General features: G+C 35.0%; 2 protein-coding genes across 2 annotated transcripts; both read right to left on the bottom strand.

The window, feature by feature from the left end:
- Positions 1-5,035: 5,035 nt before the first annotated feature.
- LOC128155626 (tripartite motif-containing protein 2-like) lies at positions 5,036-8,261 on the bottom strand. Its single transcript, XM_052817437.1, has 2 exons — positions 7,507-8,261; positions 5,036-7,345 (listed from the first exon to the last, which is right to left on the bottom strand). The coding sequence occupies exon 2, from the start codon at positions 7,288-7,290 to the stop codon at positions 5,170-5,172; it is 2,121 nt and encodes a 706-aa protein (XP_052673397.1). The 5' UTR covers positions 7,291-7,345; positions 7,507-8,261; the 3' UTR covers positions 5,036-5,169.
- Positions 8,262-8,407: 146 nt separating this feature from the next.
- On the bottom strand, positions 8,408-20,839 carry LOC128155625 (ATP-binding cassette sub-family C member 5-like). Its single transcript, XM_052817436.1, has 31 exons — positions 20,417-20,839; positions 20,164-20,286; positions 19,906-20,070; positions 19,664-19,811; positions 19,408-19,555; positions 19,227-19,312; positions 18,974-19,147; positions 18,803-18,865; positions 18,188-18,272; positions 17,854-18,002; positions 17,363-17,470; positions 16,604-16,745; positions 16,439-16,512; positions 16,268-16,339; positions 15,932-16,056; positions 15,754-15,826; positions 15,396-15,599; positions 14,994-15,144; positions 14,760-14,897; positions 14,256-14,437; positions 13,933-14,160; positions 13,663-13,792; positions 13,258-13,540; positions 12,989-13,175; positions 12,287-12,376; positions 10,740-10,923; positions 10,497-10,656; positions 9,953-10,031; positions 9,733-9,846; positions 9,478-9,642; positions 8,408-8,885 (listed from the first exon to the last, which is right to left on the bottom strand). Exons 1-31 carry the CDS (start codon positions 20,536-20,538, stop codon positions 8,787-8,789), a joined length of 4,251 nt encoding a protein of 1,416 aa, XP_052673396.1. The 5' UTR covers positions 20,539-20,839; the 3' UTR covers positions 8,408-8,786.
- Between the last annotated feature and the right edge of the window lie 2,994 nt (positions 20,840-23,833).

The raw sequence follows: 23,833 nt of genomic DNA, 5'->3' as shown, positions 1-23,833 counted from the left end.
TGAAGGTTAATAATAAGACCAGAAGGTTCTGGAGTAAAAGAATTTATTTATCTATAAATAAATATGAAGTACAGGAAAGTGTCCAAGTATACCATGCAGAGCAACAAGATAACTCAACTTATACAGGTAAGTTTAACAAAGATTTGAAAAATCGTTGCTATAAAAATGTACAATATCGCTTATTACCACCATCTCCGCTAGCTAAGGGTTTTCTGTCCACTTCGCTTCTCACAAACGGAGAGATGCAGAACAAAAACCCTCGACTTGGGAAGATGATTTCCCCTTGTTTTACTCAGACATTTTATCATTGCGTTTAAGAATCCTCTTTAATTATATTTGTTCCGAAAAAAGTTTTTTGAATTTTGCTCATTTAAGTGGTTACTCTGCCTCAAAATATGTAACCTTATTTTTATCACTCGACATGGGATCTACTTTTAGAACAAGAAAAATCCAGTCTATACTTAGAACTCCTGTCTTTGCAGACATCTTGACGTAATATTTTCTTTATAAAAATTAAATGTCAATTCAAAACAATCGGTATTGAATTTGACATATATCTCTATACCTGTCCCATGTTTGTTTTATTGGGATTTTTAAGTTCTATTAATATAAAATAAAGTAAATTCTTTTTACAAGTGGGATAGGGGTCCTAAATAGCGATTGTCTTAAATTAAAAAAGTATACATCATATTTTTAAAAAGAAATATGCTTGCAATGTTCCTCCATAGACACAGACAAATATATAAATTGTGTTTTTAGGCCCAATTTAAGAATAGGGTACTCTACTTTGAGACAAACGTATCACTTAAATTTGCAAAATTCTAACTTTTTCTCAACTAATGGTTGTAGAGAGGACACCAGTGAACCTCCTTCATATTTTTTTTTTAAAAATCTGAATTTTTTTTTAAAACTTTAGATTAGTTTGTAGCTGCTCTGTGTGATTAAAAAGGCATTGTCTTGTTCTTGTATGCATACTTTTTAAACAAAATGACTTGTATAACTTCATACTTATGGCTTTTATATCGTTTTACAACATTTTTGGCCAGGTTCGAACAGAAACAAACTAGTTCAAGAAACGTTTACGTTCTTATCTTCAAATGTACAAGATGGCCGCACATCTCCCTTAAAAAGTGTGTTTTATATAAGAGCTTGAAGAACGATATTGCAAAACGAATAGTCAAATGTTTTTCAGACACCTTCTTGTGTAATTTCTAAGTATTTTAACCAATTCCCTCAGTATAAGTTTTACGGATTCATATCAGAGTTTACCTTTTTGGAATTAAAAAAACCAGAACTTGTTGCCAAAATCTTCTCAATAATTCTGTATTGGAAACATGTTTATGTTATTGTGAAAGGTAGCTTGTGGATTATTTCCCACTTTGTCATCTATACTAGTAACTAATGATCTACGGTATATCTTGCCTTAAATGTTATCATAACAATTTCATAAAATATTATAATAGAACTTTGAACTTCAACTTTTTATGGTTCAAATCACTGTATATGTCTGCGCTGGTAAAAGGGTTTCCTGATTTTTTTCTTGAATTTTCATTTTCACCAGACTTTCTTCTTTTAGGTTTTATTTTAGTTAGAAGAATTGTTTATAAAAGAAGACAAGTTTTAATAAGAATAAAGTTTAAGTTCTGTAGATAGAATTTTAAAACAATGTATTAATTTGAGAAAATTTTTGAATACAGAAATAAATTTTCAATAAAAATTTTCTAAAAGAAAATTGAGATATTTTGAAATATTTACCGATCCCAGTTCCAAATTTAACCTTTTTTTCTACTCGTTTAGAATTTGGGTGGATTCCATAATATCCGTACTATAGAATAACAGGAAGAAGATTATTTTCATTATTCAAAACCCTGTTTACTAGACAACTCCACGAATACCCCCACAGGCAACCAAACGTTTCACAAGTCACTATTAGTTTTGAATTTGTTTGCACAGACGATTTCTCCCCTGTCCTCTAATTTCAAGGGGCATAACTCTGTCCAAAACCATCGGACCTGGACTAAATTCGAACTTGACCTTTATTTTCCGGTAAAACACCTGCATATGCAACATTTATATATATATATATATATATATATATATATATATATATATATATATATATATATATATATATATATATATATATATGTGACGATTGTGACACAATGTAGAATTGCATTTTGATATTGCACACGCATGTACTACTTTTAACATGTCCCCCTTATTTACTGTTTGTATTTTACAGCGAGATGTCATAATTTGTACTATTATTACTTACTGCATCATATGAACATGATTATTTGATTGTATTTCAATCTTCCAGGTCTTTTATTTTCGTTGGCAAACTTTACTTTAAAGGGGCATGGTCACGATTTTGGTCAAAATTATTTTCCAATTTTAATGTTAACAATGCTTCATAAAGGCATTTTTAATAGGCAACCGAAATTTGAGTGTCATTTGTTGAGTTATAAGCAAGTTACAGAGCTTGGAATTCTTCGCTATGTAAACAAAGCGTTTTTTTTTTACATTTTGAACGTTGAAGTAAAAAATTCAGTTTTAAACCTAAAACCAATGTGTTAAACGTTAGGAACTGTTTATCTATGCTCAAAATAAATAAAAAGATAGACAAATAAGCTGGAAACTTTTTTTACTGGTTTATTGAACCTATGTAAACAAAAACAGGGCACGAGCCTTGTTTACATGTTAAAGAATTGTGAGCCCTGTATCTTGCTTATAACTCTTCGAATGACTCTCAAATTTAACTACAACTGTCATATGCAATAACTTTCAATGTGTAACGATAATGTTATAATTGTGGCTGATTTTCGCTACAGATTGTTGTCGTATACCGCCTCTAATACCGGCAAGTTGTACACATAAATCCATAACATATTAACATAATACTGTATATATTTTTGATTTTCGTGAAAAAGGCAATAAATAGTTAACAGTCTTTGATCTAAACTGGATCGAACCGGCTTGAAAACTGAGATAAATCTAAGTGGAATCAGCCTTTTAATAAATGACAATAGGGTTATTAAATACGGTTGATTTGAATAATCTACGACATATTTCATGCTTTCGAAATTTATTATCCGTTGACTAATTTAAGATTGATCAAGATGATTAATGTTGAACGCCATTAATTAAAAACAACGTACTTAACACAATTTTTGGCTGTTTCAACAATAAGAGATTTCCATTGTAGATAAAGTACATTTGAGAATGATTTACACATTGTATATGCATACCGAGGAATTTTAACATAATCAGTAAAATGCGTTCTTTTGTGGTTTATAGGTATCTATCTTACTAAGGGCATACTCTAAAACCTGGCCTGGCCTGGCTTGGCCCCATTGGCCTGGCCTGGCCTCAAAGTTGGCCTGGCCTCACTTTTGGCCTCAAAATTGGCCTGGCCCCAAATTTTTGCCTGGCCTCAAAAATTGGCCTGGCCTCTAAATTGGCCTCTTCAAAAGTTTTTGGCCTCAAATTTTAAAATTTCTTTTTTTCTCATTTTCTTAGATAAAAATTGAATTTTTATTGATTTCTTTCAGAATTGAATATTCTTAAGGAATAATCATATGAAAATATATATATGACAAGATGACCGATTTTTCAAGTTGAATTACTTTAATCCATGTCTAATCACACAAAAAATACCTATGACATGCATGCACAGCACTGCTCCTACTATAAGGAATAGATTTTCCCAATACTAAAGCGATTAAGTTGTCACTCCCATCTCCCATTTAAAATTTAAACATCATTTTAAGAGACTGACCTGATTGATATCCAAAACATTTGTAAACTGGTACATAGCATTAAATTGTTATCACTGTGTAATGCACTTTAAAATCTGCTGTTTGTTTATATTACCTGTCAACACCAATCAAGCCCAAATTTCCCTCCCCAGCAGAAATTTAATATCAACCTTTTCTGTCCTTAATCTGCTACATTTGGGTCAGATTCATTGCCTATCCTGCCGTTTAACATTTCACATGACTAATTTAATTAATGGCATTTGTGAACGACTGCAACATTGCATCCCTCGATAGCTTGACCCGGTGATGTTCATTAATTCATCACCTCCTGATTATAGAGTAGAGTTTCCTGTATGTGTTGCTTGTATTCTTAGGAAATAATTGTTCTCCTATGGGGAATTGTCATCATCGGAATTTGAACAAAGCAGAACATTTTGTGATTTTTGATAGAATAAACAAATATTGGCCTCTTCCATTACTTTTTTCTCAAACAAGTCGTTGGTAAAAGAAGAGTTGCATAGATAGTGTTTAATCCTGACAGCAGTTTGATCTAAATACATTGCAAAAACATGCCATCGTTATACAATTGCAGGGCAAAATCACATTCTTAAGTTCTTAAGAATTTAAATCATACTGAATAAAAATCTGTTAGAATTGATTACTCAACATACTTTTAGTCATAGATATACATTGTTAGTACTATATTTTCAATTGTAACTATTATTTTTGATACATTATCACTTTAAGACACTATAGGCACCAAAAGTGATGTTTAATGTGCATTGAAAATAAATCAATAAAACATCAATAAAAACGTCAAATATGTAAAGAAAATATAAAAATAAATTTGAGGCCAAAAATTTTTGTAGAGGCCAAATTTGAGGCCAGGCCAATTTTTGAGGCCAGGCCAAAATTTGGGGCCAGGCCAATTTTGAGGCCAAAAGTGAGGCCAGGCCAACTTTGAGGCCAGGCCAGGCCAATGGGGCCAAGCCAGGCCAGGCCAGGTTTTAGAGTATGCCCTTACTAAGGTGGTGTTTATATGCAAAAGAAATACATTACATTGGCCTGTGGCCAAGTCCTCTTTTTGGGACTGCCCACCGCCCCGTATGAGCCACCAAAATCAGCGGGGTTTTTTTTCTTTGGGGGGAGGGGGTTGTAAGTATTTGCAATTGTTTCTAAGGATACCAAGGCAACTATAATGAAATCAGACTGGTGCTAAGCGACCTTAGTTATATCAGGCTGCTCAAGGTAAATTCAAGACTGCAAAAAGAAAGGAATTTTTTCATTGGATTTTAATAAAAAGCAATAAATCACATACAATTTTCGATCAATTATATACATGTTTAAGTACCAGGCATCTTTAAACATTTGAAAGTCAACAATGGTATTTCAGTCCTTCGATTATTTTTTACAGATAGTCGTATAATTTTATGTTTCCTTCTTCGTCTCCTACCCACAGCTGGCAATTGCGGTCAATACACAGGGAGTGGGGACTAACTGGGGTATCTCCCTGTTTTAAGAGAAAGCCCACAAAGTTACCGTTAGGGTCAAGGACGTGGACGCAGTTATTGTTCGTGTCGGCCACAAGGACACGACCGTAGTTGTCACACGTGATTCCGGCAGGGGAGAAGTTCCCGCTGCACTGGTTGTTGGATGGACCTTCAAATGAAAACTTGAACTTGCCATTGCGATCAAGAACGACAACTCGTCCGGAACCCATCGAGGTCTTGTCTGTTACGCAAATGTCACCGTTGATGTTTTCAGCAACTCTGTAAGGTCTGGTGAATAGTCGTTTATTTTCTTCAAACTCAAAAACTTTTTCGAGTTTCAAGTCCTTTGTGTATTTAGCAACAAATCGCCTGCTGTTATCGGATGCACATGAGCTATAGCTGTCCGTCATGCAAACAAGGATCCCGCCATCGGCGCAAGTTGTTATACCACGCGGGTAATACGGCAATGGAACCGTCTCCATGGCTACTGTCGAAATGTTATAACGAACAAGCATCTTCTTGTGGAAACAAGAAATGAACAACTCGTCGTCCATGGAAACAGAAATGTCATCCACTTTATGGCCGATTGGAACAGAAGCTTGAGGGTTACCTTGGCTGTCAAGAAGAGCAATGGTTGAAGAGTTCCATCCCGCACACGTCCATATCTGATGGTCGTTTGTTACTGATGCTGATAGAGCGTGTATCGGCACCTCCTCTTCCTCCTGGACTTCTTCCAATGAAGAAGTAGGGAAATCGAAAGACGTCTGCATTCTAATGCTTACATCTTGTAAACAACCAAAGCCTGCCGATATCTTCCTTGACCATAGACGCCCCCTATTGCGGGTGGTCAACGTTCCGAAATCGCGCTTGACAGATTCTGAAGTCAAGTCGCCAAGTTCAAATGTAATGTCAGTTTTCTCCAATCTAGGAATCTGCTCCCCTTCATCGTAGCCGTCCAGAATAGTGTTGATAGCTGGCAAAGCTTCACAGATCTCAAGAGGTGACCCATGTTGAAGTAGGCTATAGATGTACTGTAAAGAGCTGCCAATGCCCAGAATTTCGTGCTCGATTATCTTTTCTATTGAGTGACAATTCTCCAAGCTCTCCTTCTTCTTTTCCAGTACTTCAGTAATGAGAGCGTCGCTGGCAATGTCGATATCGTGCTTTAGGTCTTCGGCTCTGGTGACAATTTGATTTATGACATCTTTGGCGTTGTTGGACAGCGCGTCAGCTTGTTTTCTTGTATTGTACAACTTTTTCCTTAAAACTTCGAAATGACCATTTTCTATTGATGTCATTTTCTGCGTAAGAAGTTGACGTTTTGTATCCATGACAACCGTGAGAGGTTTGGTCCGGTGGCCTTTATGCGCTGGGTCTTTCCTACAGAGTTTACATATTGCCTTGGCACACATCCTACAATGGTAAGTTAATTCCTCGCCGTGATCTTCACAACTGTTCGCGATTTTCTTTGAATGGTATCCATGTAAATCGTCTGGCATAGGTATGTTACTAGGGTCTAAAACTTGAACCGTATGTGTTTTAGACGCGTTACTTTTTAAATGTATCAGACGACAAGAGGAACACATCTTCTGTTCACAATCAAGACAGTGGACCTCGGCGTGCTGGCTATTGTCACATAAGTCACAGGGTAAAGTCAATTGGATATCCCCCACAGGGTTCGTTGATAAGAATATGTTCTTGGGTAGACTCGCAATGCCCCTGTCTGGAATCGGAGTGGTTCTTGAACACAAAGAACATCTTATCACGCACGCGTCACACCAGACTCGTTCCAGACAGGACTCGCAAAAAGTATGAAAACAATCCAAAACTCGTCCGTTTATCGGCACCTTGTAACAAATCCCACACTTTCTGAAAAGTTCCGAGTCTTTACAATGGGCTCCAAGTTCCAACATGGCTGGAGAGGGTTCGATGTAGTCGTGTTGGGGTATCGAAGCTTCGACTGTGTCACTGCACAGCGCAGCGTTGTCTTGTACTGTGAAGCCTTCCTCGGTCACTGAATTGTTCCGTAACAAACCCATTCTGGCGTGATGACAAATTATTCAGCTTGTTTGACTAATTCATCTGCAGTGGTCTCTGTGGAGAAAGAATAAAAAACCAGTGAGTAGGATGGTAACAACAATCTGTCACTCGGTACAAACATCTATCAGCATGTTTTTTTTTTTAAAAGATGGATAAAATTCAAATAATTAATGATCAATCATAGCAGCGATGAGAAATAGGATAAGACTACCTACCGTGTTTTTCTGGAGCGACAAAAAAAATAATAAATTCTGCGAGTCTTGTTGATGAAAATAAATAAATATTTTTCACAGTAAGTGGCTAATCCTTGTTGAAGATAAATAAGTTTTAGAAATAATAAGGAGAGTTTGTTGCTCAATTAATATATACCAGTTACCTGTGCACTTCTACAACAACAGCGTTTACGTCACTGAATAAATTTGCATATGAAATTAAACCGATTTAAGAAAATAGAAGACGATCAATTTCGATGATAAATTGACAATGCCATTTTTGTTATTGATAGCATAAAATCACATATTGGAACGTCCTAGGGAGTATTTATAGCAAAATATTGAGTAAATAAATTCCATGTTTATTTCACAGAGATACGGGCATAAATTTGATTTGACAAATCTGAATGATTCGGGAAATTTTTTTCATCGTCATCGATTGATCTAAGACATATTTATAGCAAGGAAGGAAAAAGTTTGGTTAAGTCAGATGGATTTTCTACAATTAGTATGCTAACACATGCACTATACAGTTTATGTGAAAGCATTGTTTTTATTTCGTCGAATATGTTAATAAGATCAACTTCTGTCTTATAAATTTGATGTGCATCAAAGAAAAGTTTAATAACAAAACCACTTCCAAATTCCAATCGTATAAAATTATCATTTTAATCAGACCTTTTCCCCTTGAAAACAAACAGTTTGACACATTTAAATTTAACTCAAACTGTAACCCTGATGTTATTGAAAGAGTGGAGGGGGGGGGGGCAAAGAGAGAAAGAAAGTTAGAAAGAATAAGTTTTCAAATGTTTTTGTTTTACATGTATTTACTTTATAAACTTTCTCTTTTTAAATGCGTAAAATGTAATGTAAAAAAGTGAGTATCATAAAAAACTCTATTTTCAATGATAAGTTCTTTGATCGTCAATTTTATTGTTTCATTTTAAAAAAAATAAACATACCCATCTGTAAAATTCTTTTGTCAACTTATTGTTTCAAGTTAGCTCAGTTTTTCTTCTTCAATTTGGCAGGTTTTATTTTAAGAGAAAAAAGATAGGAAAAAGCCCAAAAATTCAGAGGAGAGAGAGAGAGAGAGAGAGAGAGAGAGAGAGAGAGAGAGAGAGTAGTTTTTCAATTCACAAAACAATAGGTTCATTTGTATTTTAATGTTGTCGCCTAGTACTTGTCTAACAAACGCGAACAAATGCGGTTTGGATGACTGACATTTTAATTAATGAATGAACACAAGTCTGTCCTATAGAGACCACAGTCTGACGATTTCACTAGGGGGACGGCGTCTTAACGGTCTGGGCAGAGAGCATGGTGTTGAAGTAAGATCTGGGGTCCGACAACAGATCCTGTGGGGAGCCCATCTCCATCACCTAGCAAAAACAATCCTTAATTAATTCACTCACTCACCTACGTCTCATTACCATGATAATAAAATGGGTCATATTTAAATCACTTGACCAGGGTCGTTGATTAACAAACACGTGCAGATTTATAAGACGGTATGGGACAGAATATATTGTTTTAATATGATGGTTTTAGTATCTTTAATTAAATGTCGAATAAATTATAGAATATGGAGCCATTAATCAACGACCTGGTAATCTTATGCAATGTCACAAATGTTATGGATCATAGGCAAATAAATGCAGGTTACTGCAGACTTGATGCAACCACAATTTAGTTATAGGTAAGCGAATTGGACACTTAAACAACCAATTCTTGTTAAAAATCGTTAAAATAAGCTATATTAACATAATATCTACTCTGTAAAGCGGAGGTCATAAAAATATCTGTCAACCATGGAACCCGATGTTTCGGCATTATGATAATATATTTTCGATGATAGCGGATTTCGTAATTTGTTTTTAACATAATATGCATTATAAATGCTGATTCATTTATTATCATTTCATTAACATAAAATCACGGTTACAATAAGCGTGAAAGGGATTTAAAACTGACCTTTCCAGCCTCCATAATAATGATGACGTCACAATGTAGGACGGTGTTGAGGCGATGAGCTATTGTGAGGACCGTACAGTCTGCGAAACTCTCTCTGATCGTCTGCTGGATCTTAGCGTCTGTTGCTGTATCAATGGACGCCGTGGCCTCGTCCAGTACTAGAATCTGTATGTTACAGGACGTCGTTTATACAAGCTATCTTTATAAGATTCAAATACAAATGTTCAAATTTTATGTCTTGTTAACATGACTTACTTTATTTCTACGCAAAATAGCTCTGGCTAAGCATATCAACTGCCTTTCTCCAACTGAAAAGTTTTCTCCGTTTTCTTCTATCATGTAATCTAATTCATTTTCGAATTGTTTGACCTTAATTTGAAAAAAAAAATTGTTATTATATAATAAACAAACACAAAAACAAAAAAATCCTATTATGAGAAGGAACATTATCATTTTTGCAATTCTGGCATTTCACCTTTTCTTTCATATGAACAGCTTCTAATGCAGACCACATGACGTCATCAGTATATTGTCCGAAGGGGTCAAGATTGTATCTAACAAAATAAATATATCGTAATAATATAAAACAGTACAAATATAAATGTAAAACAAACGCTGTTACCGACCATTAAAGTATTACAATCTTTTAACCGCCTTTAGTCCTACTTGGTCAGAGAACAATTTCACTAATTGTGAGTAGATGCCACTAGACTCGGTATCGATGCATAATACTGCAAATTAACGCAAAAATTCATGCTTTGTAACAACTATGACAATAGATGGTTTAAAATCATTTTAACAAGATCTTGGACTTTCAGTAGAACGCAGCTATCTATTTCGTGCGTCAGAACAAGTTTTAAAAAATGACGCGGTTTCAAGCGAAATCCCGGTATGCACCGGTTGCGTCTTCTTAGCTCAAAAGCCAGACCCCACATTGCTGTTTGACTTAATTACCCAAAGTCCAAGATCTTGTTATAATGTTTTTTTATTCACAATAGCGTCCGAGTAGCGCTGCTTACCGCATTGTACCGGCAAATAAAACTGGATCCTGGGGAATGGTGGAGAGCTTGGATCGTAATAGTTCCAGAGAAATCTTTGCAATGTCCACCCCGTCTATGTAGATATGTCCCCCGGATAACTCATTCAACCTGAACAATGCAGCAGCTAGTGAGGACTTGCCTACAAATTACATAGGAAAGATCATAAAAGAACAATATGTGTGCCACGATTACGTTAAAAAATGTCATCAAACATTAACACACCTGCTCCCGTGCGACCAACAATTCCAACTTTTTGACGAGGATGAATATCGAATTTTATTTCGTTCAGAACGGGTTCCATATCGTCTCTGTACTTCATCTGAACGTTGGAGAAGATAACCCGGCCCTCGTTTGGCCAGCTCTCCGCAGGGGTCTCGGCGAAAGTCTGACTCTCCGATTCCAAGTCCTAGGATGCAAATTCAAATCGTTCAACATTTTCAATTAATGTGTATACTGATGTTTAAATTTCGTGTAGACAAAAACACGTGGATTGTCAATTTTCTGCGGTTTAAATTTGTGGATTGATTATTTTCATGAACACATTATTAATGTTCCATCGTGCATTCATTAAGGATGTCAATTCGAGAGTGAAGGGGACTAGCAAAATCATAATATTTTCGAATAATTTCATTGTAATAGTTAGGATGAAAATAAAAGTCAGCTAGACAACATTGAGATGGTGACCATCTCAAAGAGACCCGCCTAAACAATGGACATAGGATGAAAAGAATTTCAGAGATTTTTGCTTTGACCATTACCTACAACTTTAGCTGGCATAGAACTTCTCATTTAATCTAATTACCCCTTACATACAGGGAATTTAATTCAATCTGAGCAAGATTAGGCAAATGCAGTCTATAACTATTTATACATAGATCCGGCTATGACTTTCACATTGACTTGGTTCAAGGTCAGTGCACACCATTAACCAAAAAGCTTTGTTAAAGTAAAGTAATAGGGCTTAGTGGAGAGTATATATATATATATATATATATATATATATATATATATATATATATATATATATATATATATATATGAAAAGATTTTTGTGTGATATGACCTTGACCGACAAACATCATTCATGATTACTGCATATTCTTTAATCAAAGGCACCATGTGGGCGATGTATGAGCCAAATTATAGCAAAGGGAGAGACGATGGACTCCGGACAAGGAATTTATATAATTCAGCTACGGCCTTCACATTTGACCTTGGAAATTGGATCAAAGTCACTACACACCCTATACTCAGTAGCTCTGTTTATATGACGTATAAGCCAAATTGGGCTAAATGGAAAGTGTATTTGCTCTGAAAAAAAAAAGATTTTCAATGGTCTGATATGACCTCATACATAAACACTCTGTAAGTGAATTATGAACCAGATTTGATCAAGGGGAGAGAAGAAATGCCCAAGGATTTCACACACACACACACACACATATATATATATATATATATATATATATATATATATATATATATATATATATATATATATATATTTTTTTTTTATCTATTTCTTCTATGACCTTAATCTTAGATCTAGAAACATGGTTCAAGGTCACTGAACACCCTTTATGCAAAGATACTCTGTGGATGATTATGAATCAGATTATGCCAAGGAGAGAGAAGATGTGCTCCATTGGACAAGCGATCTCGGTCGGACAGACGGATGGAAGGACGGAATGACAGACAGATCACTATAGAGCGCCCGCAGAGCGGAGCTCAAACAATTAGATTAGTGCACCGCATATTACAAGTATTACCTTTTCATATTGATGAAGACGTTCGACTGATGTAAATCTTGCCTCAACATCGTTCAAAATTCGTATCATGAACTGCATCACTGATACAACCTTTCAAAAGAAACGTATCCTCATTGCTTTGTCATTAAATTTTATACAAAATGTTTATTTGCCGAAGTCCGAATTGGATTTGGGATTTCAATTATATGAACTTTTTGACAAAGTCAGTTATATATATCTGTGCGAGGTGATAATTTCTGTCCCGTCGGAATAAACAGACATTTGTTGTATGCTATACACACTGCTACAGAGTGTGCAAATGAAGAATTATTACAAAGTGTGCCTTTTTCTAACATTACGGTACGTTAATAACATACATGAAGTTTTAATTAGTTCGAAAGTTAAACATCAATTTAACTGATAATTCGTTCATTATGGATTTTTTGCAAATGCGTTAGATCTCAGAAAATAAAATACACTAATTTTCTAAGAATTTTTCCTGGAATATTTTGAGACATCAAAACAAATTAAGAGGTATCGTACGTGTGTGCATGTTTGCAGAGAGGAGGACAATTATCGCCACAAACTCATATTTTAATAGAAACTTATTTTCAAAACATAGGAACAGATAAGGTAACGACAACTGAAATGATATGGCTGCATTTAGGGAAATAAATACAAAACACATTGTCAATAATGTTTTAAACAAAGAGATTTGAATACCCTAATACAGAGAGTAAGCGCTAAGGCCGCCTGAGCGGCGTCCGTGGATCCCTTGGTGAGAATCAGAGCTAGAGCGGTGGCTATGGTGATACAACACGCCGCAAGATCCAGCCGCACTCCGATCCACCGCATTGCGATGTCTATCAGAAAGGTGGCTACAGTCGAAACGTCCGTAAAATTCCGGATGCTGAAATTTTCATAATTTGATTAACATGAGTTATCGAAATAACCAAAAAATTGTATTTGAAGAATGACGTCTTATTGCATACCTTTGAATACTGTTTGCTTGCTGCTTGAATGCTACGATCGTTGTAAGGCCCTGAGCTGAAGTGTTTACATGACCAAGAAGTGGCGACCGCGCTATGTTTTCCAAACGCTTGAATTGACGCACCGAGACAGACGACACGATTTTGAAGAAGTAAAAGAATACGGCTACAGGCACTATTGCTATGGCAATCCAAGGTAAGACAACAACGGCCGATATAAGTGATAACAGGACTTGGTTGCCGATTTGGAAGAACGTGTCTTGAAGTTGGGGTAAATAAACATCGGCTATTATGAATGAAAATATTGATGATAAGTTGCAACGAAGTCAGTGGAACTAGAAATTTGTATATGTGCAAAGGTACAAGACGCAAAATCGCAGAGCATTCTTGTGTAGGCCTATATGTTACCTTCGTCCAAGTCTTTTGAAAAACGGTTAAGAATTCTTCCAGGTGGGTTGGCATCGAAGAATCGCATTGGCGCTTTCATCACGTTCGTCAATACAATATCGTGGAGCCTACAAGCCGCTCGAACATAATACTGTAATTAGAGTATTTTTTCTTAATAAAGGTTTCTAGTATGCAATTTTTGATTCAAGTTAACAATTTTGCTGATTATTTTGACGTGAAGATTTGAAGTTGATGAGATCGGTAAAGGAACATCATGATACATGTACATACTGTGGCTCCAATAAATCCTTTGGCAATCATCATCACAATTATAATTCCCATCGATGACACATAGACCGTTAGATAAAAATCAAGTCCAGAAGAGGATTCAGAAACAACTGGTATGGTTTCATTCGAAAACAAACTGATACTGGTCGTTGCCATTATCTCAGTAGTATTGAATTGTGTTGAACTATTTGGCATAATGGACGAGTTCTTAAAATCACTGTCCGAATTTGTCTGAAAGAAAGTGTGAATAGAAATAAATCTTAAATACATATGTACAATTATTTTCTGGGTTTTCAAACTGTGAAAAGAAAGAAGTTACCCCATACATAGAATGTGTTGATCCATATACTAAGCCACCAATCACTGAACACTACAGAACCGGAAGTGAGGATGCTACAGGTGATAACAAAAATGGCTACACAGATTCCGCCCATGGCGTTCACGTAAGAAAAGTACGTCCCCCATGTAATGTCGCCAACCTGCATTTCTTCAGACTTGGTCAATTTTCCTGAAAACGAACGTTACCTCTGGTAAAAAAAAATATAAGAGAAAAAAAAACCCCAAAACCCCACAAAACCTCCCAAAAATTACGCCATAGGAACTGTGAATACTTCTTATTCTTGAATATCTGTCTCCAATGCTTCAAACAAAGTCTAAGTGATATTGGATTTCTAATTTCGAACGAGCCTTCTAGACTTTTAGCCATTTATAATAGTTTGATTACATAGCAGTTAATATCACAGTACATAATATTTAATATAAATCTGTTTAAAGACGGGCGTATTGCAATCATTTATTGCAACATTTTTTAATTTAACAGTTTTTATCACCTTTATATGATTTCTCTTTATGAAGTTGGCCTATTTCCGGATTCTTCCCCGTTGTTCCGTTCTGTACTCCATTTTCTGTTTTCTTCTGTTGTGGTGTGGCGCCTTGGTCTTCGTCATCAACGCGCTTTACATCATCAACTTATGAAAAAAATATCAATGAGTAAAAGAGGGAAACCCAAATTTGGTATCATCGTTTTAGGTTTTTTTGTGATAGTATTAAGATACTGCACATACTAGTTGCTCTCGTGGGATTGTCCGTGGATTGGTGGAATTGCTTCATCATGGAACTGTAGTATCCATTCAGTGTTATGAGATCGTCATGCTTTCCTTGTTCAACGAACTCTCCATTTTCCATGACCATTATTTCGTCACAGTGTTTCAGATACTGGTAAAAAAAAAGTTCTGATAATCATTATATGTTACCTTCTTACCACAGAAAGAAAATGTAACTGCAAAAATGGTTTTATTTTGACATTTTTACAAAAATTTTCGATTATACCCTATGGTTTCGGTCAAACTTTGGCCGACAGAGTATAATGAAGGAAATGTGTGTTTTGGGTTTATTGCACACTAAAACAGAATCATACAAACACAGAAAACCATATTTTTAATAATCAAATGCAAATTTGCATTCACCTGTAGCTGATGCGTTGTAAAGATGATGGTTTTACCATTCAGAAACTTCTTGATACAATTGTGGAAGAGGTGACGGCCAACGTGTACATCAACAGCTGACAATACGTCATCAAGCAAGTAGATGTCGCCGTCGCTGTAAACTGCGCGCGCAAGACTCACTCTCTGCTTTTGTCCCCCACTCAAATTTGTACCCCTGTCACCTATCTATGGAAAGTTAGAAAACTTAATTCATGAAACCTTCGATAACATAATCAAAAGCAAACTGTTTGCAGTTTGATCTCAGACTTATTTTATTTTACTTTTCATTTTAGTCGAAGTGTGTGTGTGTGTGTGGGGGGGGGGGGGGGGGGGGTGTTACCTCGGTTTCATCGCCATTTGCCAAAAGAAGAAGATCCGGTTGAAGTCCACAAACAAACAATACATTCTGATATCTGAAAACAGAGAAAAATAAATACCATTGGTGTAAGCAACGTGAGTTAAATATATTGGAAAAAAGAGGTTCGAACCAGTAATCATTCATATTTCACTTTATATACCTCTCCTGCTCATACGGTTTCCCAAATAAGATGTTGTCTCGCACAGTGCCATTGAAAATCCAAGCTTGCTGAGCTGCGTATGCAACAGACCCATTTACTGCTAAATGACCAGATGCCATAGATATCTAAGGATGGATATTTCATTTGAATTGGTTTATAGAGTAATGTTCGGTAGAGATTTTTTTCATGACTTTTGATTTCTCTTAGACAAGTCTATGTTGCTTCAAAAGTATCATTAAACGCAAAAGCACTGTCCCACTTTATCATCTTTTTTTTTAATATTTATTGTCACTTGATTAAAAGGTACTTTGTCTATAACATGTAATCAGATCTTACTCTTCCCAAAATAGATGATAAAAAGGCGGACTTTCCGCATCCGACTGGTCCACATATTCCAATTAATCGACCCTAAAAGATAATAGCAAACAAGTTCATCGAGTACCATATCGGGATTATGCAATTCAAGAAAAGCCCACAAAAACAAACAATATCTTTGCCAAATCGTACCTTCTTTGTCTGAAAACTCAAATTCTGAAGATAAATTGTGTCTCTTCGTTGACTTGAGGGTTTCAAGACTATCTCTGGGGGAAAAAATGATAAAAATATTTCATTGATATCTTTATTCACGACAGCGTAAGGAAATTGGTTATTTTTTCATCTTTGCTCTATTACCTTTCTTCTGTTTCTTCTTTTTGTCTTGGTCTGTTGATTCCGGGGGGTCCCATATAAAGGTAGCGTCCGTGATCTCTACCGCCAGGGACGGGTCAGAACAGTTTGTTGAGGGGGCCTGGTACTCGTCTGCTATCAGGTGACGCTGTAAATAATGCTTTAAGTATTATAAGGTGATGATTTTTGGCGGTTGTGATCAAATCAAATTAAACCCAAAGGGTTTTACGAAAGATTTGTTCACGCCCGACCATAATTATCACTAAATAATTATTATATTAAAAGAATAATTTCCTATTACTTATATTCAGTTGTACGTTAACTGAAAAAAAATGATAAATGATGCTGTATTTTTATTTTATAAAACTTTAAAACTACGCCATTATTGTGGCAGGTGTGTTAGACGTATTTATTTTTTTCATTATTATGAAGTTGTTCGGGTAAAAATCAGGCCATGTATACTACTTTAAGTAGAACATGTCATGTTACATTAAAAACTTTGTACGATACTTATGATGTGACTAAGTATTCTATTCATAATGATTAATGAGTTAGGATAGGTTTAATGTATTTCCTTATCATGTATATAGTGTTTAGATGCATGTAATGGAAATATTCTGTACACATCAATGCTACATCATGATTTTGATACGGGCTGAATAATGAAAATTACAATTTCCAACAGATGGAAATTCTGTGTTCCAAGTTTCAGGGTATCCCCCCACTACCTGTTTTTTATACTGACATTCTTGAATCTTTACCCACCTTCATCCTTTCAAAGCTAACTTTGGATTCTCCCAATGCCCTGGTGGCAAATGGTATAAAAGAGACAATCACGCGCAGGAAATTCAGTGTCCCAATCACCGCAAACGCCTGAAATGGACATATACTGTTAATATCTAATTAATTTTTTTCCTTTTTTTCAGTTATAATGATCTCGCATTTAAATCAATCGAATGATTTAAAATTGAATTAATGACATAAATAGATTTATAAAACTCGATGACAGGTACTAGTAATACAGCATCAAGTTGAGGGAAATGACACGCTGTCTATCCAAACACCAAAATCAATTTTTTTTAGGGGTGAGGATTTTAAAAGGGGATAGGTTATAAGCTTTACCCCTGTTTATTATCATCACGTTGGACGTTTGTGATTAAGAAAGAAAAAATGTTTCTATAGAAACGTCTTCAGCTGACAATAAGTTTGAACAGAAGTTTGAACAGTGCCGACAGACATTATGACAAAATAAGTACCGTGGCAGCAGACAGTTCGTTGCCGGCTGCTTTGTAGGAAGCTATGGTGGCAACAGAAGCCAGCGTCGGGGTGACCGGAATAATGGCGGTGCTTATGGAATTCAAAATGGCCGACAAAAAGAGATACTTCTTTTCGTGTTTTCTTATATCTGCAACAGTCAAAGGGAAAGCAGTGGATTAATTCTATAAAGACGACGAAGATATTTTTAAAGTGCCAAAAAAAATTCTTCATTTTTCTTTTTTAATTTTAATTTCCGATTATTACATGTAGCAATATTGCTCAGGGGGCAAAAGGCAAATGGGAGTTATCTCTCTTTTATAAACAGCAATATACCTTGAATGGCGCTTTTGAATGGTTTCTCCCATGCATACATCTTTATCAGTTTCATACTGTTGATCAACTCCGTCATTTTACGTACCTGCCAAGCATGGAAGCTATATATATACCTTAGGTCATTATGTTAAGGTAATCCATCCATTACTGAGGTGAATTTAACAATTTCAATTGATCTCAACTCGTTAAATACATTTAAATACATCCTTTAAAATTATTATGAGGCTGACATAAACAAAAGTGGGGAGTATGTCTGCAGTCAATTAATTTAACCTTTTGCCCTTGAAACATTTTTAAAGAGTCCTAAAAAAATTAAAAAGAAAGGCAAAGCTTTTGCAGCTTTTTACCACGATATTTCTAAGAAAATGATTTGAACTAATCGACATATTTAAAAAATAAATTTTTCCCATGGACTTCAAGATGTGTTAAATGTGTTACTATTTTTTTTTATTAATTCCAAACGTGAATATTGAGAATTTGATAAAGCCTTTCAATATTACACTAAGATTTTTATGATCAGACTTGCAATCTATTGGATATGAAATATGATAATTTTGGATGGACCACCTTGAATAAATATAAATTGCTTGATATGACTCCATATTTTTCACTTACCCTTTTATCGGTAAACTTTAAAGTTTTCACTCGTAAGTATGCAACTACGGACGTCAATCTTGCCTGTCAAATTGAAATTTGATGAAATTTAAAATATAAAAGAATTAGTACTTTGGGCGTGGAGATTTTTTAACTGATAATTATTCAGTAGTTAAAGTTAATATAGCTCACCTGAATGATATAACAAAATACAAATATTCCGATGGCTACAAAGCACCAAGGCCCCAGCAAATAATACGTGTAAATGGCGCCGATAATCACGTAGATTGGAAGAGCCAAAAGGTATGCAAACGTCACGTTGTTAAGAAATACGCGATAAGCATCGGCACCAAAAATAGTGATCATCTAAAAAGCAACGAAAGGTTACATAACTTGTTTTGTTTTTAAGGATTTTATTTTCGGGAGGAAATTGCACTTTTTATACCTCTGATAATTGCTTCCCTCTGACAGATTTCAATCTCAACATTTTGTCGTAAGCTAGTCCCAGTAATCCTGCTCTGAAGCGAACGCCTGTAAATGTCAAATGAAAAGTCAATGAATACTGAGAAATTCGTATTATTTGAAAATACGGCTTTAAGGGAAACCACACTATGATTATTGCGTACCTGTTTGAACACCAAATATTATTATGACGCAAAATGACGTTGCTCTCACAATTTGACAAGCAGCTACACAGACGACTAGACTAATACCATACCACAGGTTTTCCTCCTCTGACTCGAGATATTGTACTATGAGATTCAACAAATATCCCTAAAAATAATATCAGGAAATTTATTCAAAATTGGTTTAAATATATAAAAAAAAAAGTAAAAATTTTTGCCATTGTATGCATTTCCTATCTATAGAGACATTACACACCGATTCTAAAAATGTGGAGACCGCATTAATGGCTATAATAACCAAGGTGACAATGATTCGAGTCTTCGCAAATTTCAGCCACACCCTGAGAAATGACGCCTTTTCTTTTCCACGTTTGTTCACTTCATCATTCCATAATCTTGCTAATCTATTTTTGGGAAAAGAATGAGTTTCTTTAAAGACATCACTTGCTACAGACATACAAAGTCTGTCGACATATATAATTTTCAATCCACGCAGACCTTTCCGTATTAACATTGGCGCTCTCCTCGTCCGGACATGTCCATATGTCCTCCTCATTCAATTGTTCGTTACGATGGCGGAAGACTTTCCAGATCAGTTTGGACATCCATGTGACCAAAAGATATGAGAAGAAACCGGCTTTGTTTATTGGTATTTTACCATCCCTGCAAAGAAACACGTATAGAATATTTTAGATGGTTATTTTTTATGAATGTCTCATTTCCAAAATAGACTAATTCTTAAGTCTAATATCTTACTTAGACCTGGGTCGAAGCGGCTTCAGTACTTTGAGGGCGGCGGAGTACTTTCTCTGGTACGGTTCTCGGTTAGCCGTAAAGTCTGAGTAGGGATACGATGTCCCATTGAGTTGATTTCCTGATCTAAAAGAGAAAGAAAAATCACAAACTTGTGCTCACCGAAAAAGAGAGGCACAACGGGCTTCAAGTTCGTCACATTTAACTCGACCACCCGTCTGACATCAAAATCGGAGAAGAAACATTTCAGACTTACTGCCATGTTGATTCCGTCTCTTCATCCCATTCTAAGGCCTCATTGAAGTGGACTCTGCGGTCTGGGTATATGCTGTACCGTCTTAGCTCTGGTTGTGAAGATTCACGCCTGTTGTTGACCATGTTGTATCGTCGCCTTTACAATAGACCAAGAATTCACCGAGTTTTCACAGATTTGACGCGACACTTAATGATGAGGAAATAGTATGTTCAGCGTCAAAACTATACATTTATAAACTTCATTCATGAATTTTACTCTGTCACTACCTCGCTCGTGAGGTGCATCTGTGGAAATCCCAAAGCTGGTGTAACTGCGAATTACTATATTCAGGCGATGTGATCCTGCATTAATATTGTAGGAGGTTGTTCTCTTTATTCAACTCCGACTTTCGTGGCTAAGCATATCTTTCGGTTAATCAAGGGAAATATTACATATACACAGCGCAATAGAGCTATTTTTATTTCTTAATCATCGTTGATGATTCTAAAAACAAACAAAAATTCAACGGAAAAAGCTGTTTCCAACATATTCCCAAGTCAAGGGTTTCTGATCCGCTACTCACAAGGAGCGGATTAGAAAATCTTGACTTGGGAAGATGCCAACACATATACGCAAACTTTGTTCCGAAACCATTGGAAAATAACCTTGAGAAGTTTGAAGGAAAGCAAACGAATTTACATTGAATGCTTCCTTCAATACTGAAGTTAAGGTTTGGTCATGGAAGCAGCATAATTTCTTTCTTACTAATAGTTTGTTCCTGTATGTGATTTGCAAACCTTTTTAGCTTTTAGCATGTTCTTTATTTCATTAAGTTTTTTTTATAATTTGTTAAATGGATATATTTATTTTTTTATATCCAGGAAGTCATTGAAGCACTAGGAAACACCCACACCAATCCTCTTGTGAACAAGCAGACTGTTCACAACTAGTGTGGCGATTCATTCATGAAATGAAGTATCTATTATAGGAATTTCCTCTTCGAGATTCGCCTGTACTTTGCGTTATTGTAACAACAGTGTTAAAGGATGGGTCCATTCAAGGACTTATACATGTGGCTGACTTGCGCATGGGTGGAGCGGATGTGGAGATTTCACTTCCGTTCTAGATGCCTGATTTACACTGTCACGTGTTGTCTGACTTGGCTGCGAAATAAATAAAATAAACACAAAGAAACAGTGGCGTATTTCGTCGATCATGGCATTTCTGTGACGTTTATGGCGCATTTGTGACGTTTCTATGACTAACTTTGTATTTTAAGTTGCCTTGAAAAGAGAATATTTAAAAGAAGCTTTCTCGAATGTGAGATATGAACTTCTTAAAAGATATGCAAAAAAAAAAAAAAAAATCAACCAATGCCAGTAAAGCATAAGATCTAGCTATTGTATTTCATATGATGAAAATGTGAAAAATAAAACAAAAAACAAACAAAAACCATATGATTCAATAACGCAACAAATGGTAAAAATTGTGTAATATGAAACAATATCATAATATAACATAAAACTGTATTAATTTGAATCATATAATAATTAATGTATTTTATAATAAAATGTATCAAGCATGTATTACATGTATCATAGGATTAAAATTGGTTTAAGTTTGATAGTAAACAGATTATTTTCTGTACTATAGTGTTAATATACGTTTAATAAAGGGAATTATCTCATTATAAAACTATTTTTAACAAATTGTATTTATATCTAAATTCACATACTGTATCATATCATGAAATATCATATGGTATTAATTGTCTTATGATTGTTTGTATTATATGATATATGACATGATTGTTTAAAAATATCATTTGTTGCTTTATACAATATTATAGGGATAGTAATATTTGAAATACTTATATCAAACCTTAGCGATCGCATCCACCGAGCTAATTTGAGTAAAGTAGGACCATTTAAAAAAAGCATCGGGAAAATCAAGATCATGGTTTGAATTCCAAACGAGTTCATGCTTAAGGTTTATATAATATTCGAAGCGAGCTTTATTACGCGAACCATGACAGTCTTAATTAGTATGGACAAAAATTTACTAGAAAATGTGTAACAAGGTCTAACTTTCAAACCTGCTTTGAACAGCTCCCAAACCTTTAACCTGTCCTAACGTTAATCTTAGGATGATCGAGATTAATCTAAGTATCTGAAGCTATACCATTATGTTGTATATCTGCGATAACTTACCATGTAAGTCTAAATGTGTTGACACCAGTATTAACTCCAACATGTAACGAGATCCAAATCTCTTACCGACTTGCAACCGCTCCCCAAACTTAAACATGTGCTATTTTAATAAAAATTGAGATCAGACTCAATATCTGATCGATGAAGTTATATAATTGTTCTGATACGAGGGTTGATCCAAAAGTAATGTCACAGATGCGATGAATTCGTAAAATCTCAGCGTTAAGCGACAGCAATAATTATAGTAATCCTGATGATAACATCATAAAATATATCATAAAACGTGATAAAAGGGTATGTATTCGCCGTCCACCAGCGACGTTATATTTGGATTCAACGTATTCACACTTTATTTTTATCTCTTTTTTTTTTCGTTGGGTGTATCATATTACCCTCTTCGTGTATAGTAAATGGTAATATATTGGGTTTTTTTTAAAATGTTTTAATCGTTTGGACCTTCTCTCTTTCGATAATCTGTATGAATAAGAAAACCATGCTTTTAAAAAAAAATTGGAACTATTTTTAAAACACCCGTTAACTCTCTCTCTCTCTCTCTCTCTCTCTCTCTCTCTCTCTCTCTCTCTCTCTCTCTCTCTCTCTCTCTCTCTCTCTCTCTCTCTCTCTCTCTATATATATCTCAATATCTCAATATTTTAATATACTTTGACTTATCAAAACATTTTCATAATTGAAATAAATTTCATCTAATTTTTCATTGGAGTTTTTGAACATTTATAACATTTTAATAATTTAACCTTTTTTCTAATTTTCTGTTCGAGTTAAAATTATGATAATATTTTGGATGCCTTATTTAACTGTAATACAGCTTTTTTGTAGTGCGTGATATTACTTTTGGATCAACCCTTGTATCGATATTGATATCAACCATACAGGTTTAAAATGTCAATACAGACATTTACCTACATATATGTGACCAGCTCCAAAAACTTTAACCTGCTCCAAAACATCTACTTCCTCACGTATATTTATGGCATATATGCAGCCTTCAAGTCGTTTTAGGTATAGATCTTAAGTATCACATCGGTCATTTTTTTTCTTTATTACATCGATTAAAACAAAAATTATTAAGTTCATTTCTATTCGTCGTTATATTCATTTCTCATTAAATCATCGTCATACTGTTCAAGAATTGGGATTTTTCAGAGATAAAAAGAACAATTTCTTTAGATTCTTTAGCATCCACTTTTATAAGTATTTTAACAAACTA

This window comes from Crassostrea angulata, chromosome 7, assembly GCF_025612915.1.
Source record: "Crassostrea angulata isolate pt1a10 chromosome 7, ASM2561291v2, whole genome shotgun sequence".
NCBI classification, from domain to species: domain Eukaryota; kingdom Metazoa; phylum Mollusca; class Bivalvia; order Ostreida; family Ostreidae; genus Magallana; species Magallana angulata.
The sequence above is the reverse complement of the archived record's forward strand: the minus strand, read 5'-3'. Positions and strand labels throughout refer to the sequence as shown.